Raw genomic sequence first — 18,878 nt, forward strand, 5'->3', positions numbered from 1 at the left:
CGGTATTTTCTCACCGGGGACGAAATTTTAGCCTAGTTTTCCAGTGGACAGTGAGGTCCTCCGGGTCTGCAACACAGGGGTGTGGGAATTAATCATAGCAGTCATTGATCGAACAAATCAATGATTTAATATTTATTTCAAAAAGAACTTAAAGGGACTTATTAACGGTCAAATTACCAAAGATTCTTTAATCAAACAAGAACATGAAATTTTTTGTTTAGATAATTAGCCAATTTTTTAAACATTTTTGATAGAAAATTTGTGATTTTTTACCATTCTACGTTTGTACTGACGATGGCGTAGACGAAAAGCTTTTACTATGATTATTAAATAAATTTTGATTCTTTAACATGATTTTATTCAGTTGCTGCTAACAACTCAACAACAGGTTTTATCGTTGAAAATCATCTAACTGCATCGTTATCTCCAAATCAAGATTTAAATCTTGAGTTTTGGCAAGCAAATAAACCGGGATTGTCAATCAGGTGAGATGACTGATAACTAACTTACCTTTGCAAGAAGTCAACTCATCGGGCCCCAACTATAGCCAGAATTTTTCGATTTTGCTAAATGTGATTTTCCACCTGATATAGTCACCAATACTAAAGCATTTTATACATTTTCTGTTAGAGCAAGAATTTAAAATAATCAAAAACAAAATAATCTCTTTCAATTTCAGAAACTTTGAATATTCTCATTCAACATTCATTGTACCAAAAGATGGCGTTTATTTTATCGATTTTAACTCGATTGTAAAATTGACAAATACTGGGATAGTGACAATTAGGATTTTCTTGAACAATGAAGAATTTCTTCTGTGTGAAAATAATTTAAATAATTACGGATACAAAACAATGAGGATTGCTGACATTCGCTATCTGCAGAAAAACGATGTTATTGGAGTGAGACTTAGAACTAACTTCCATGGAGATCTCAAAGATTTGATAAATGGATTTTCAATTTACTTTTTTGCCACCTTTGAAAATGTCACAGGTGAGTTATTCAAGTTATCAATATCGATTTCATTTGCTTTCTTTGTTTTTTTGTGGTCAAATTGAGGTTCTGCATAACCCTTAGAGTCTACTTCTGGCTAAACTTTGCTTTCTAATAGTTTTTGACGAGTCCAGTGAAGTAGACTAGGAGCATTTGACGAGATTGTCATTTTGAAAAAAATAACAAAAAAGCTATTTGAAGTTGAAAAATATAATTAAGAATGAGAAACAAACATCAATAAACCAGCTGCGCTGGAAGCTCCGGCTTAAGAGATTAAAAGATGTGAAAGATGAGTTTGTTGAGTTAGTTGTGTTAGAACGTTGCCCACAAACTACTAATCAGAAATCAGAAATCAAAGTAATAATTCTATTGCAGAGCGAGTATGAGAAATAATCTTAACGAATAAATAAACCAGCTGGAAGTTTAGCTCTTCTAAGTGATTACACGCACTTTCTTGCATAAAGAACCAACCCCACCACCCGCCCAATTATCCTTGACTAAAAAGTTCAAAAAAGGAGCTAAAGGAGATAAACATTTAGAAGTCAATATTTCCAAGTTTTAATAAATTTATTCTTTTCTAAACTTGCCAATTAGCGAAGCCGTGATGCGCCGTTGCTTTGATTGTCCGGATAAAAATTTGGGGAGAAAAATAGCCTAAATTAGAGGCCATGGCTTTTAGCTAAGCATTATTTCTTTCTGTTGGGATAATACTTGGAGGAGAGCAGGATAAACCAAATAAAATAGTACAACATTGTGTATGTAATCATAGTATTACTATGATGTAATAAATAGTGTTGTATTTGGAAAAAATCTGTGTCGGGTTTGTAAAATCAAAAAGAACAGTCGCCAGCCGCGATGAAATTACGACAAAGTCCAAAAACGATCATTTTCAGCCATAACACTGTGAAAATTTCTCCAATCTTGTTCAAATTTATACAGGAAATTTGTTTCAGTATCCTTTACTGAATTCTCATAGTGATATATTTGTAAAAAATCTGTGTCGGGTTTGAAAAATCAAAAGGAACGGTCGCCAGCCGCGATGAAATTACGACAAAGTCCAAAAACGATCATTTTCAGCCATAACACTGTGAAAATCTTGTCAATCTTGTTCAAATTTTGTGCGCCTAGTCTAGAAGAGAAGTTAGCCATATGCAAGATTTAAGCACTCGATCAGCTGACGATTCATGGCTAAAATTTCTCCAAAGTCTTTCCACATTGTTAGAGAACCAGTATGCATCAAACTTCTCATAAATCATGTCCAAAACATCATGAATAATGATGAAAATAATCAATTTTTCACTGAGATTTGCCAGTAATTTGCTACACAGTCAGCTTGTCCACTTTCGGCAGCCATCTTTTTCTTAAATACTTTCGGCCAATCAAATCACAGTATTCTTGGAATCAGATAATCCGTTTTTTGCCACCGCAGCGAGCCTGAGGGCGAGCGAGGATGGCTGTCACTGCTTCACGCTAGGATATTGGACACGCATCTCGAATTTTTTTGCCACCGCAGCGAGCCTGAGGGCGAGCGAGGATGGCAGTCATTGCTTCACGCTAGGATATTGGACACGCATCTCAAATTTTTGCGCGCGCGCGTTTTTTTTTTTTTTTGCATTCGTTAGTATCGTATGTTCCGGCTGAAATGATATCCCGTAAATTTGGCTTCCCGGTAAAGTTTCATAGCTTTTCCCTTTTAGCATGCGCGGCGGACGCTTTTCCTTGCTTTAACTATTAACTTTCGGTAATTAGTTCTTACAAAGTAAACAACGGATGGCGAAGAAGATGATCATATTTGTTTTTCTTATAAGCATCTACTTTATAAAAATCAAATCAATAACTCTTTATTGAATAATAATAATAATAATGTTTTACAGATTTCCAGGCCACCGTGCAAGCACATGGGCCTCTATAAATCGCTCATACATTGGTTTGGTTTATTACAAAGGTTAACTTCAAACAGATATGCAACAATAGTGACAGTTTCAATCATACTCAAACATTTTCTCTTTCCAAGCTAGACCGAGGTTTTCTTTAAACTCTTGTATTGTAGATGATTTAACTACTTTTTCAGGTAGGCTATTCCACTGTTGAATGCCCCGATAGTAAAGGGAGTTACTCTGGGGTCCACGGACACCATCGTTCCCGAAAATTCTTACCAGTTCAGAATTATGTGTTCTCATTGGTCTTATTCGTTGGTTAAATTTCTTAGGAACACACGATTTTTCATAGTGATTTAAATGTTTAAAGATCTCAACCATATCACTTACCGCACGCCTATATTTTAGACTTGGGATTCCAATTCTTTGTAGTCTGCTTTCATAACATAGTCGTCCACATGTTTCAACCGTTTTTGTAGCGCGCCGCTGAACACCTTCTACAAGTTTTTTGTGTTTTTTCAGTTTTGGTGACCAAATGACTTGTGCATATTCTAGGTGGGGCCTGACAAATGTTATGTAAAGTTTACGGAATAATTCAGGAGTGAGATACGTGAAGGTTCTTCTAATTAGACCAGCCATTGAGTTTGCCTTTTTTACTTGGTTTGATATATGTTGGTCGAATGAGAGATTTTGGTCAAAGATAACTCCGAGATCCTTTTCGAATTGTACATGTTTCAGTAAATTTCCTCCGAGTGTGTATTGATGTACATGTTTAATTATATTCGGCTTACCTAACGTTAGTACATGACATTTGTCGGGATGAAATTTTAAAAGCCACGTATCTGACCATTGCTGTAGTCGATCGATGTCCTCCTGGATTATAAGTGCATCTTCAATTGATTCTACTTTATTGACAAGTTTAGTGTCGTCAGCAAATAGAAAGAGTTGTGATTTAATTGAATCCGGTAAATCGTTGATGTATAGAACGAAAAGGGTAGGCCCTAGGACACTACCTTGGGGTACTCCACTAAGAACTAATTGTTTTTCGGATTCAGCTCCATTTACTTTAACTATCTGAAATCGATCCTTCAGGAAGTATCTGATCCATTCAAGCAACTTATTTCTTATTCCGTAGGCTTCTAATTTGATTAAGAGCCTTTGGTGGGGAACTGAGTCAAATGCCTTTGCAAAGTCAAAGTATACTGCGTCAACAGCTTTACCGTTAGCAATGTCTTCGGTACACACATCTAGATAGTTTAGCAGTTGTGTTACTGTTGATCGGCGATTGATAAAACCATGTTGCTTGTTAGAAAGTAGTTTCTCTTGCTCTAGATGTGACATAATATGTGTTTTAAGAATCTTTTCCATCATTCGACACACAATGGATGTCAGGCTAATCGGACGGTAGTTTTCAGCTATATTTTTGTTTCCTTTTTTGTAAACAGGTGATACATTAGCATGCTTCCAGTCGTTTGGGAGACAACTTTCGTTGAGAGATTTTGTCATTATAAGGAAAAGTGGTTCTGCAATATATTCAGCGAGCTCCTTGAGCATCCTTGGGTGAAGTTCATCTGGCCCCATGGATTTGTTTGGATTTAGCGCCTTGAGCTCCTTTTTAATAGTTTCAGTTAGTATGTTTATCTCTACTTCTTTATCCGTCCTGGAATGGAATTCAGGGAGTTGTTCAAGTGGCTCACGTGTAAAGACACTACAGAATTGGCTCTGGAGTATGTTGGCTTTACTTTTGTCATCATATTTGATCGAATTTTCATTATTAGGGTTTTCGAGGAGAGGATGTATTCCCGTTCTTGCTTTCAGATTGCTGCGTACATATTTCCAGAATCTTTTTGGATTTGTTTTTGATTGTTCGCTGATCTTTTTTTCGAACTCTCTCTTGGAGCGAGTCAGGGCACTATTAGCGGCGTTGCGCCATCTTACGTACTCCCTTCTACGTCTCTCAGTGTCGTCATTTTGAAGTGAGATGATCCATTTTCTATGCGCCTTACGTTTCTCTTTAATTATCTGACAAATTTTTGGATCTAAGGGATGCTTCCCTTTCCTTCTTTGATTTGACAGGTTGTTCTTATTGTGGGTAAGTGGCACATAGAGGTTTCGGAGCTCGATCATTTGTTTTAGGAATAGGTCCCAACTCTCATTCACATCTAATTCAATCGAATTTTGGATGAATTCGATAGACCAATTGATATGGCTTAGATGAGATCTCATAAACTGGTAGTTGGCTTTGCTGTATTGATATCTATCAAGCTCGTTTTTAATTGTGAAATAGCCATAGAATTTAAAGGAGAGGACACTGTGATCACTGAGATGGAGTGGGGCAAGGTATTTTATCTCGGAAATTTGATTTTCTTCCCCTGTAAGGATGAGATCGAGTATTGACGGTTTGTCGGTGCCTCGTCGCCGTGTCGGCTCAAGGACATGTTGGTATAAAAAACAGTCTCTTAAAGCATCAAGGAATTTCTCCTCGTCGCTATCTTCTTCACAAGGTGAGGACCAATGGACCCAATCGATTTTCTTATAGTTAAAGTCACCTATAAGACATATATGAGTGTATTTCGGATTTAAGCAGAGATCTTTTATGAGCTTATTCATGTTCTTGTTATTTTCATCGAAGATATTTGTTTCAGTTTTTGTCGGGCTTCTATAAAGACATCCGAGTAACATGGTGTCTTTGTTCTCCATTGCAATTTCTAACAGACAAGTCTCTTCAAATTCAACTTTCGTTTGTATTTGTAGGATGAGGTAATCAATAGACTTGTGGACTAGAATGATGATTCCTCTCTTTTTTTGTATTCCTATGTTAGTTTTATATGGTGTAGAATAATTCTCAATTGAGTAGTCTTGATCTTTTCTCTCAGAGATCCGTTTGGTGTTGACTTCGGTGATCGCAATTATATGAGGTTGTTCAGTAGCGACGTGCTTTAAAAGTTCATTTTTCTTCTTAGATGTCATTTGGTCTGCATTTGTGTAGATGATAGTAAGTTCACTAATTGTTGTGGTTGTGTTTTTTGAATCGTTTTTGTTAGGTGGGTTTTCATTCAAGCTGTCGTTATCGTTATCGATCGGTTTTATTGATTGATTGGGTTGTTGTATCGTTTTTGTGTTTTGTTGTACACCTTCTTTATGTCGAAGCCGTTTTTTGACGATCCTCGAACCCGATAAATAAATTCATCGGTTTCTAGGTCATCATTTAGGTCTTTCGCCTGTTGTGATAGCTCTTTATACTTTTCACGTTGGGACCTACATAGGTCTTCTGTGATACTTATGCCTTTATAAGTATCGTTACCTTTAAGTGATGGGAGATTTCCCATGATCTTAAGTTTATCATCTTCACTATCGAGGCAAATTAACAGTGGACGATTTGGTTTCTTACCTATTCTAAATATTTTTTTGATCTTAGAAGAAACATGCAAATCCTTAATTAATTGATCAGCCCATTCACAGTCCCTAGTATGATTATTTTTGTCACTATTATCGCATTATTGAAGGTAATATATCTTTCGGTAATTAGTTCTTACAAAGTAAACAATGGATGATGAAGAAGATGAGCATATCTATTTTTCTTATAAGCCTCTACTTTATAAGACTCTGTTAAAATAAGGAAACTTTTAGTTGCAATTTTGCAAATCTTGTACTGTAAGCTAAGATTTCAATTCTTATTTATCAACTTAAAATGTTTCAACCGATCAAAATCAAAATGCATAATCCGTAACTTACTCAATATCGACAGTCTCTCCTATGCATTGCTTGTACTTCTTGGGAAAAGATTAACGAAAGATTCTATGATTATTAGAATTAATGAATTAAAAAAGGTATATCTATTTCTTTTTTAGCTTTTTTCGGAGATTCGAAGACATTTATTTCATCTCAAAACTCATCATATAATTGGCGAAATTTTCGACTTTAAGTCGTCTTGTTAAGCTTTGTTTTAAATACGTGACCTTTATGAGAGCGCTGGCAGTTAGTGCAAACTATTACCTAGTATTAAATCGGAATAGATCATCGGATTAGATAAACAAACAAAAAATGTCTTGACCGTCGTCGGCAGCTGACGAGAGAGAATTTAAGGCTCCTAGGCCGGAGCAATAAAAGATTTTGAAATCCCTTAATTTCAAATAAAAACATTGCTTCATTCTTTTTTTACCTGGCAAAAACTATAAAATCCTGAGCAACAGCATATTACCATATACTACCGGACCACTTAATTGCGCCATCCAGACTATAAAAAAGCTTGTGGACCCCGGGCTAGCACAACCCTCGATCCCAGGGTGAACAACACCGAAGTTTTTATTTGGATGTTATTTGATCGGTTTTAGCCCTGGTCTCGGGTATCTTAAAAAATTACGTAATCTTGAAACGATCATACCATGTTTCTTATCATTAAAGACTTTGTTTTGCACTTGTGTCAAAACAACTGAATTGCTCCTCTACAATTAGTTGTAACTTGTATTTGAAGATTTCTGTGCGGTATTACGGTATTTTTGAAAAGATAACCGGTATTTAAGCATTGATTAAGCTAGATAAGTTAGATTTTTAATATAAATTTTGGTATTTTCTTTCAGGTGAAAGCTCAGTAATACCTGTCGACTCCCATCAATCAAAACCAATATTAGTTCACTGGAACTCGCAATGGTTGACCGCTGGGCTCGGAAAATTTCAAAGGGGTTTTTTTGGTACTATTCAAAGAGACAAGGAAGGAATATATTTGGTTAGCTTTTCACCAATGATTGAACAATTTTTAGCCGATATTAGTGTTTCCATTCTTATCCATGGAAATGTTGTCTGTAGAGTAAAGCTCTCAGTTAAATATGATGAAAATATAAGGTTTAGACGAGAGTCAATCACTGTATCAGTGATTTTGTCGTTAAAAGCAAATGATTTTATGAATTTCGAAATTGATTTTCCAAATGGTTTTGGACCGATGCTTGTACCAAAAACCTCCAAGTCAATTATGAAACTTGGGAGTAACAGAGCACAAGGATTAATGTTGGTAAAAACACATATCACAAGTTTCTCGTCAGATAAACCAGCAAATCTGATGAGGAATTTCATATCGGGTGATTGGAGTCTTTCAAAAGAAGGAGGCTTCAACAACAATGTATCTTACTCACAATCTACCGGAGAAATAAGTCTTGATGCTGGTGTTTACAAAGTAGCTATTCAAATCAATGTGTATAACCCGAGCGACGTTCCAAGGTATATTTCCTTTTATTTCCATCAGAGGTCACTTAATCCTTCATGCTACTTTGCAGATAGGAAACGGCTTTGAGTGAAAATATATGATCACTTTGCCCATTATTTTTTCAGACTAACTAAAAAAAAGTCGAGTAGTTCTTTTGTTTCGGAAGCTGCGCGGTCAATTTAATCAAAGTGAAACGTGAAATAAAGATATGTTTTAGTTCGACTCCTAAAAAATGAAAAAACGATGACCAGCGACACATCCACGTACCCCTTTTTGCCAAAGTACCCAACCCGGGTTTGCACCGATGTTTTAAATGAAAATGGAAAATCTCTAGTTGATGTACCATACTCTTTTTTATATCAATTTAAAGGTGGTTTTCATTGCAAGCTGTCAGAATGAATTCTACAAAACAACTTTCAAATTTGAAAGCAAAGACACAAATAAATTTTCTACGGGCAAATACTTTGGGAATATCAAGTATTTTGCAACTGGAGCAGCCTGGCATTTTAAAATTGGAGCTAATTTCTGAAGATATTGGTGATGGTAAAGATTTCTTTGTTGAAGATGGAAGTGTAATCTCTTTAGCTCGTATTGGTAAGTGCTCAAAGCTCTTCAAACAAGAAATTTGACATCATACCTTGCAATCTTACTTTATAGAGCATACATCTATAAAAAACCTTTTTTTTAAGCTATTTTGTAATAAAATAGCCAGAAAATTAAAGTTATTATTCAAAAAACATTTTGACAAATATTTTTCAGCATAAGCTTTTCGTTTTATTAAAAAACATCATCAGTGCATATACAAGTAAAACTTTCAAAATAAAATGTTATCGAATTTATAAAAAAAGCTAAAAGTAGAGATAATTGCACTAATAATAGCTCTAAAGCATACCCGAGAGAGAAAGAATCTTGAAGCTTCAATAATAGCCTAATAGCAATTAAAAACCCGTCATTAAACAATCAAATTGAAACGAAAATTTTACAACTTTCTAGACATGGAATTATCTCTACTTTTAGCTTTTTTTATAAATTCGATAACATTTTATTTTGAAAGTTTTACTTGTATATGCACTGATGATGTTTTTTAATAAAACGAAAAGCTTATGCTGAATAATATTTGTCAAAATGTTTTTTGAATAATAACCTTAAGCTATTTTATTTTCAAGGCAAACTCAATATCGAACCTAGTCCGTAAGTTCGCTTTTATTAGGACAGCGCTAAAGACCAAAGTCGAATTTCCAACTGTAAATTTTTTATGACAGAAAACTGCCTCACAGCTCGAACCCGTCCTGTATACATCGGGGGGGGGGGAGGGTTCAGGACACCCGATTCCATAATTCCACCAATTCTTTCTCTAATTTCCGTCAAACCGTCTAAAAATGAACCGAAATTCTGTCACTGGAAATTCCTTTGAAACTCAAAATTTTTGTCAAAAATTCTGCGAATTTTGAATATTTTTTACCGAAATTCCGAAATTCCGCAAAACCTTTGGGGCGGGTCTCCTGTCTAATAGAAAAAAGCGTGTAAGACGATTTACTTGGACTCGATTGTAAAAAAAAGATGTCAAGTTCATGAAAACTACGAAATAGTTCACTGTCAGAATATTCAGGTTACACAAGTTCTTTTTCATTCGTTTCTTCATACTTTGAAAATGTATTTTAATGGAATAAATGAGACGATAGACGAGATTATGGAATACCGCATTTTCTAAGATATCATGATTGAAAAAGATCACACGCCTTCTTTGGGTTCTATAAAATCCTCTAGTATCCAAACAAGCTTTTCTTGGAATGACCTATTAGAAAACTGTCATTATCAATTTTAAGGTGACTACGATGGTCATATCCTGTCAGACCTCCCTCGTGTTCAAACTGGAAAGCAATTCATTTACACATGTCAATACAATGGCTTTATCGAGCCGGATGAATATCGCTGGTTTAAAAATGGAGTCGTGAGTTATTACTCTTTGTTACAAAAGATTTCTTTAACGAATAATTATTTTAAATATTACTGATTATAGTAGACTGTTTTTCTAGATTTATTTATTCACGGTCTTCTCGAGGTGGAATAAGTGATTGATGATCCTTAAGGTATAGATCAAAACTTGAGAACTTGAGAATTTAAATACAAATTTAGGTCCCGAATGGTCCGGCATAAAGTTATTCTTAAAACCATTGAAATGGTTTACAATCTTATATGCTATAAACTGTATTCACTAACGGGTACGAACTTCGAATTCGTTAAATATCTTCAAATGAATCGAGAAAAACGTTCAAACTTCCTTTATTTCAACCAACTTTTAATTTTATTGTAGGACATCACAGCTAACATCATAGGGCGAAAAAACATCACAGTAGACAATCTTGATTCTGAAGATACATACCAATGCAAAGTTAAAGCTGAAGGCGAAATTTATGCCAGTAATGTGGCAACAGTCTATGGTAATGAAAACATTCGTAATTTTAAAAAGCTGATCTCTATTTTTATTATCTTCTCGAACTCCAACTTTTTGGTCCAAGTATGCAAGTATGTTTAAAGGACTTCTAGTTCTACTACCAGCTCTCCTTATTTCTCGCGAGTTCCAATCAGTTGGCTTGAAGCTCTAATTCTCAAACGTCCACTTTAAAGAAAAGCATTTTTGATTCGATATATTTCATTCCAATTTATTATAGATCCGTACCCATCCATAACACCAGACACACAATCTACAACGAGCTCCGTTGATGAAAATGCAGATATTGGAACTGTGTTGCAAACTTTCCAAGCAGAAGCTTACAAGCTTTCACCGAAAAACCAACTTGCTAAAATCGAGCTTCAAATTATTTCAGGTATTCTATTAAAGAAATTGATGAACCGGCAGACCAGTTCTATTGGTAAAAAAATTCATGTGTATTGCACAAGGTGAAAATTAAAATAAGAACTAAGGTGAGTAACTTTTAATCGTTCGGATATGTAAATTTAATTTTCCTCTTTTACCGTGAATTTTCGAAGGTTCGTACACTGATATTTCATTTTCCCAGGAGATGCAAAGAATCAGTTCATGTTCATCAATGGAAACAAATCAACCATCTTTGATTTAGTAATAAATAGATCCTTAGATTACGAAAGAACCAATCAACACGTTCTAACGATCGTGGCTAAGAACGTCGACGAACCAACGTTCAACCCAGGAACATATCAAAAGACATTTCTGCACCAAGTTAAAGTTAAAAATGTGAACGAGCATCCTCCAAAATTTCACCTGGATTTGTACAGTTTTTCTATCCTAGAGAATCATTCTATTGGCACTTTTATTGGCATGCTTTTTGCAAGAGACTTAGATTCAGACCCAATTACATATAGCATGCAGTGTAAAAGAGATGAAAAATTCTTTCACGTTGACCCTATAAGCGGATTTCTGACAACAAAGGCTGTATTCGATTACGAGGAACGACAAACATACAACTTGTTCGTTCAAGCATCTGATGGTTTCTTATACAATGTAACAGAGGTAGTCGTCAATATTATTGATTTAAATGACAACAATCCAGTATTCCAGATTTCAAGAGCAAGTGTCAACGTATCAGAGGGAGCATTACGTTATTCTTCTATATACCAAATCTATGCCACTGATGCAGACTCTGGAATTAATGGTGAAATCTCTTACTCCTTCACTAAAGGAAATGATTTGAAAAGATTTGGAATTAACAACAAAGGAATGATCTATTTGATAAATCCTTTAGATTACGAGTCTGTAAGGGTGTATCAACTGCATGTTATAGCTGAAGATAGAGGATCTCCAAGCCGGTCAAGTGAACTAATTATTGAAGTTTTGGTTCAAGATTTAAATGACCTTAGCCCTATTTTTACACAATCGGTGTACAACTATGTTCTTAGTCCAACACAGGCTCCATCCGACACACTTTTTACAGTTTATGCATTCGATCACGATAGACGGGACAGATTCTTAAGATACACCATTATCGGATCATTGGCAAACAAACACTTTCGGATTTCTTTTGGTGGCTCAATCCAATTGATTCGAACTTTACCTCTGACTTTGCAACCTGAATTTCAATTCTTGGTTCAAGCAACCGATTTTGGTTCCCCTGCTCCAAGAAGTGGTTTCGCAGAAGTCATTATTACAAGTAAAGGAGCAATAAATGAATCTCATAAGTTCAACTTTGAACGATGTCCAAGAACATTGAGAATAAAAGAAAATTCATTGGAATTCTTGGAAGGTGATCCACAACTTTTACTGACAGATTCTTCAAACACCAATCATACATTTTCCATCACCAATAATGATGCCAATTTTAGGGTTTCACCACAAGGGAACATTGTCATTGTCAATCAACTAGATTATGAAATCAAGCAATTCCAAGAATTAGAAATCAAAGCTTCGAATAGCAAAGGATTTGAGGCGAGATGTTTTGTTAATGTTTTTATTGAAGATGTGAACGACAACTCACCACGGGCAGTTGTTATTCCAGCTGTGGCTCGAATCACAACAAATTTCCCAACCAGATCATTAGTTGCATATCTTAGAATCCAGGATGAGGACAGTGTAAACCTAGCTTTCACATATTCAATCGTCTCAGGTAATGATGCTGGTTTGTTTAGAATCGAAGATGGAAGTATTTTCACCACAAAGTGCATCAGTGACAAAGCGATAGGGTCTTATACTCTGAGCATCTCCGTTTACGACGGTGTATTTACGACAAAACAATCCCTTTCTGTTGTGATCTACAAAGCTACCAATAAAAACTTTGATGGACATTGTGGGCTGGATTGCAATCCAATCACTTTCAGTTTGACCAGTACTGCAGATGGTGACGTCACTTTCACCAATGTTGAACAAAATGGCCGAATTCTCAACAAAACAGAACTTCTAGAGATCATCCAGTCTCCAGAAAGCGTCAACTACATTGATCTTGAGGAAGGTATAGCAACATCTTTGATCGAATTTTTTGCCGACAAGTATAATTTGGTTCGACTAAATATCACTGAATTATCTGTCGTTGATAATTACCGTCAAAAACGATCAACAGTCGCCGACCCTGGATTTTTGACGGTCAAATACGTCTTTGAAGTCAGAACAACAGATGCTACGTTGAAAGAATTGAATCCAATCCAGAAAAATGAAACAATTGAATTCACAAAATCTTCGAAGTACAGACTTCAAACCAATCAAGAATTGAGTGTTGTCTCAGGTAACTCAGTTGTTTTCATCTAAGAATCTCAAGACACGGTTCTATTCCTTTTGTATAAAAGTTGACTGAGACATCGCCAACTTCCATGTGGTTCCATTCTCCAAGCAAAATATTCTCGCTTGATCACTGAACCAGGAATGTCCCTCTTTTTTAAAGCTATCCGCATACATGTGTTTATTTGAAGATACGATATTAGTGAGGCTTGGGTAGGTGAGCAAAGACTGTCGTTATCTCACAGACCCACTGGGACCCCTTCCCACTGGAAAAATTGGCCAAAATATCGTCCCCGGTGGAACCAATCCTCGCTGCAAAATATCATACTATTTTTCTCATCTCCACTGAATTTTTTGACTTGAAAAAAAAAAGAATTGAAATCACCAGCCATAGAGAACATGGAAATATCAATCCCTATCGTGTTGCAGTCTGTTATTCTTACCCCAACTGGCTGAAGAAATCATACTGGTTCTGTGAGAAGGGGATACATAAGATTGTGATGAATGTTGTCCGAACACAGTTTTTGTCAAATTCAGGCCAATGGGTTTGGTATGATTGTCAAATACCTCTTTATAATGAATATGAAGAATTTTGAATTACTAAATTTACAATTCTTGATTTCCATCTTAGATGTTGATGAATGTCAAACAAATTCAGATCAATGTGACGTAAATGCGTATTGTGTAGTTTTTCCGAACACCATTTCTTATACTTGTCAATGTAAAGATAATTACGAAGGTGATGGGTTCACATGCGAAGAAAAAGGTATTGTCATATTTTACTTGTAGCCTTTATCACCAATGTTACTTATACTTAAGTTTAAAGAGTTAAGACACGGTTTATCGTAAAAACAAACTATATCAGAACATCCCACCTTAAGGTTCCCAATATTTAAGAACGTAAATTTTTAAAGACTTTGTAGACTCCAAAATATACAATTTCTTAGAGAGTTGTACCGAATCAATTAAAGACAGTAAAAAATAATAAGAGCATTCTAAGAAGATTTATTTATGGAAAAATGTTTTAGAAATACATAAACTGCAATTGCCCCCCCTTCTGATTCCCACAAGTTTACGAAGGTTATATCTAATATTCTAAACATCAATCCATAACAGTAGAACAAGAGAAAGAGAATGTCGCAACCATCATCGGTATTGGAGTTGCAGCTGTGGTTTTGTTGGTCATCATTGTCGTGTTGGCTGCTGTGTTTTACAAGTCCAAAGTCCGATACATGCAAGACCTGAAGAAAGCTAATGCTAATGCCAATGCAGGGTAAGTAATGGCGGACAGATTTGCTAGAGTTCAGCCTTATAAAATCAACTTTATTGGACCAAATAAGCATTTAAGCCCAAACCACCTTAACTTGAACGTCATTCCCAGCTGGCACACAACGTTGTTTCAACGTTCATCTAACGTTATATGAACGTTGTGAACGTTAAATAAACGTTGAAACAACGTTGTGTGGCAGCTGGGTTGTCATGTCAGCAATCGTTCGATTTATAAGAGAAAAGACACCCCTTTGTCACAAACCAGGCTACAACTCCATTTCTATAGAAATATCATTCCCTTGAGAACGGACCGAGTCCGAAACATGTCGGGAAAAATCAAAATATAATAGCCGCATTCTTTTTCACCGTTCACCATAATATCTATCCCCATTGGAATTTCGATAGGAATTTTTATCCCTATACTGATGAAAGAAAGTTCCACCGGGGTTGTGAGACAGAGGTGTAACAAACAAACTATATATTATCTCCAGGCACATTGGGCACAAAAAATTGCTCGTGTTATCAAGGTTCTAGTGATTAATAGTCAACTGTTCTATTGGGTTATACATTTAATGGGAAAATACGACCTTAGTTCATCTACTAACCCCGGGATATTTTAAGCTCGTAAGGGTTAAAGGATAGATCTTAACCTGTGATATGTGATGAATGGTACATCAAATCTCTTTTATTCCTTTAGAATTCAAATGTTATCAAAAGGAGATTGTGAGTAAGACGAGGATATCCGGAATCGATATATTTATTCCATGGGATTTGCACGCATGTTTACCAATAAGGTTTTCTTTGGTCTTGATTGTTTTTCATTAGAACTGATTGTTTTTGAGTTTGGAATCAAAATTATCGGCAAATGAAGTAGCTTGAACGAAATGGACGAAATTCAGCTGATTGGTACTATGAAGAGTTGAAATGAAACTGTATAAAGTGTAAATTAAAATAATTAAATGTTATGCTGCTATGTTTAAAAGTCCTCGTGTTTTTACTCAACTAAATTTGCTCCATCTAAGTTATGTCAAGTGATTTCTTTGCAAATTTATCATGTTTAAATCCAGTATAAAAAAATCCCTGATGAATATCTGTAGTTTATTTGACAGGAGATAAGCTTCCACACTATTGTGTAAAATAGACCTAAATTTTAACCAATCTAATAAGTTTGTCTGGAATTATTTGGCGCGTGCCGCTGACCGATTCCTTTCCCACAAAATTGTTGGAAAATTGTTTTTGGAAGAAGGAAGTAGCTTAAGCGGAGCTGTTTCAATAGAGATATTTTTTCGATATTTTTTACAAGGTGCAAATATCCCTTGATTAGCATACTGTGCAAGAAAACAGAATGTCCTGCTCTGCCCTTTAAAAGGGAAATATTTATTTCTCAAGTATCTTTAAATACCGTCTTTTTTATATTTAATTGAATTTTTATTCTAATGCTTTTCAATTAATTTTTATGAAAAAATAATAACTTATTTTGATTTCATTTTAAATAAGAGTTAAATATCAAAAAAGGTGCACGGATAATTTAACCGTAAAATTTTATAAGCACAAAGTATGGTGATTCGAATAAAATGAAGAATACCCAATATAGTACTCTATTTATTATAAGAAAAATGACCATGATCTTGTTTCACAAACCTTCGAAAGTATAACCTTTCTAGCAAAAACTGAATGTTGGGGTAGGCAAGCTTGAAAGTTCTATACTTTATTTTGTTGTCAATATATTTGTGTGCTTAGAGAAAATTTTGTTTCAAGATTTATTAAAAATGGGATAATAATATCGTTTCATAGAAAAATCATGCCGGGATATTTTCATTATAAGCGTGAGAGAAATTTCCATTCGGTTTGTAAAAGAGCCAAAAAATCAATTTTGTTGAATATTAATATCTTATTTTATATCAAGCCTTATATTTTTAATAAGCTTTTTACTAACTTTGTTAAATTAATATTGAGCTCTATAATAAAGGTTAAAATACTAGGGGGTTGGGGTATAATTAAAATGAAATAGATATATTTCTTAGAGATTTGTTAAAAAATAGATACTCGTGAAATACAATGAAAATGTCCCAAAAATTTAATTAATATTGATGATTAAAATTTAAGAGAAGCTGAAGATTTTCACGATTTCTTTTCATTATGTAGCGCTAAATGAATTAGGTGTTGAGTTTGAATATCTCCTTCTTATATTAACCTTTTATTTTTTTGATAAGGGTTCTAGACCTAGGGGTTTATTTTAAAAGTCTACAAAGGAAAACCCCATGACTTGGTAGCTTATGAAAATTAATTATTTGCAAACAATTTAAAGGGAATTAAAAGTCGTGAAAATGTAATCAAAAAGTAGAAATTAATACACAATAGAGACGAGTATAAAAAGGGCAACTTTGCACCAATTTCGGAGATTCTAATCCGAGATTAGCTCTAGACAGTTGAGGACAAACAGTCAAAGAACACTATCATAAGATGCTGGATTACATGATGGAAGTGAGTGAAGAATTTGGAACAAACGTTAAAAGACCAGCATTTTCCATCGACTCAATTTTATCCCAAAAAATGAGTGAAGATAGTACAACAGCTGGGAAACTTGACAAAAATTTCAACGACTCTTTACCGACTTTAACTCGTCGATATTCCTCGGCTGACGACTCTTATACCAAATGCAGTTGTGATAAATGTGACCATAGCAACAATCAACTTCGTGTCAACTTACATGGGAACAGTCTTGAAGATGATTTCGAAAATCGATCATTTACAACTTCACCAACTCGCTTCAATAGAGAGGATATAGACGAAGGTGTGTTTTACTTCTCACAAAATCTTCTCCTTTAAATCAAAATCTCTGATATCAAAAAAGTTTCATCTCAGATATTCAAACATTGAAGTTTTTCCAATATTCTCCGTATACTTTACTGTATGAAGCATTCCCTTGAAGTCTCTTTCCCTTTAGAAACACTGATCTCCAACTAGTCATTCATTCCATTTAAGTAGTAGGCCTTTATTTAACCAAATTATTCTATCATTCTTTACAGACCTCAGTTTGAAGTATTCCAAATATTTCAACGACATTGACGACACGAGCAATTGATACAGCAAACGTCGGCGAACCATTTTCACGTCAAGCCAACTTGAACGGTTAGAGTATGAATTCCAACAGCAACAATATATCGTTGGTCAAGAGAGGCGTTTTCTTGCTCGACAACTTGGTTTGAATGAAATTCAAGTCAAAGTTTGGTTTCAGAACCGTAGAATCAAATGGAGGAAATTGACACACGGTTCCATCCCGTCTATTATTCCAGAACTTTCTTTATGATTTTGTATATGATTATTTGATAATTTAGAAATATTTTCGTAAAATTTATGTAAATAATTGTATATAATGAATTGATGAAATAATTTCTTACCCTAAAAGATTTAATACAAAGACTTTTTTCATTAAAATCCAATCATAAATTAGGTCTTATTCTCTTCTTTTTCTTACTCACCATGTCGTCTATTTTAGTGAGTATTTGAAATGACGTAATCAAAAGTGATAAACAATGGATTATTCGAACGCCATATAAAATGTACTTCATCCGGAACACTGAAATTAGAGAAAAGTTCGAAGAAGTTTTCAAAGGATTTTCGGCCATCTGAATGCGAATCTTGTTTCCTAATTTCTCTTGTTGTCCTTCGTACATTTAGATTCAGAAATGATTATCAGAATTCTGAGATGTAGAATTCCGATCTGTCATCACAGTTTGATATTTGAATATTCTAAAGGAAAAAACTTACCAGGATTATCGATACTGTTCCATCTCAAATACACATCAATTACAAAAACTAAAAGACATCGTATCACTTCCACATGACACCAAAACCACCTGTAGAAGAAAAGATGGAAGAGAACTCCCTGGTAGGTAGAGTACAGTACTAGTTGGCGTGAGTTTACTTAGATCCCCGTTTGTTTATAGTTTATATCAGCAGTGTATCTAGCTGTAGGTAGGATGTAGTGACACCCCTGTTTCACTTAGCCTATGAGAAGAAACTATGGAATAACCTTTGGACATTCTTTTCATTTTGCTTTAAGTTTGAAAGATAATATGAACAAAGAGGAAGAAGGCTCGACAATCTCAATATTAACTAGACATTCGGCTTCCTTACTGATGAAAATGTTTAAACGTTGCTCTTTATATATCCCTTCTATTCAGCGTCACCCTCTAAAGAGCGCTTATCTAATCTTAATTGTCTAATCCTTAAAGATTCAAACAGCTCCACAGCCGATCGGAGCATTTATTTGAAGAAATATAGTAATTTTTACCTCCCTTCCAATATCAATCCACACGAAGTCAACGTCAAGAAAAGATAGCACATACAA

The 18,878-nt window shown here is 34.9% G+C and overlaps 1 protein-coding gene across 1 annotated transcript; it reads left to right on the forward strand.

Annotated features, from left to right (window-relative positions):
* Positions 1 to 686: 686 nt before the first annotated feature.
* LOC136809641 (fat-like cadherin-related tumor suppressor homolog) lies at positions 687 to 15,929 on the forward strand. Its single transcript, XM_067066187.1, has 10 exons — positions 687 to 993; positions 7,451 to 8,084; positions 8,441 to 8,664; positions 9,897 to 10,021; positions 10,385 to 10,511; positions 10,743 to 10,898; positions 11,091 to 13,262; positions 13,887 to 14,021; positions 14,372 to 14,528; positions 15,222 to 15,929. Exons 1-10 carry the CDS (start codon positions 855 to 857, stop codon positions 15,253 to 15,255), a joined length of 3,903 nt encoding a protein of 1,300 aa, XP_066922288.1. The 5' UTR covers positions 687 to 854; the 3' UTR covers positions 15,256 to 15,929.
* Positions 15,930 to 18,878: the final 2,949 nt, after the last annotated feature.

Source organism: Clytia hemisphaerica, unplaced genomic scaffold, assembly GCF_902728285.1.
Source record: "Clytia hemisphaerica strain Z4C2 unplaced genomic scaffold, Clytia hemisphaerica genome assembly, whole genome shotgun sequence".
Classification (NCBI taxonomy): Eukaryota; Metazoa; Cnidaria; class Hydrozoa; order Leptothecata; family Clytiidae; genus Clytia; species Clytia hemisphaerica.

Bases quoted from the DNA above. Each gene is read 5' to 3' on its own strand.
- LOC136809641 (XM_067066187.1), top strand. From the start codon at position 855: ATGAGGATTGCTGACATTCGCTATCTGCAGAAAAACGATGTTATTGGA. The intron at 8,085-8,440 runs GTATATTTCCTT...ATCAATTTAAAG, and splicing joins AACCCGAGCGACGTTCCAAG to GTGGTTTTCATTGCAAGCTG. The intron at 8,665-9,896 runs GTAAGTGCTCAA...ATCAATTTTAAG, and splicing joins AATCTCTTTAGCTCGTATTG to GTGACTACGATGGTCATATC.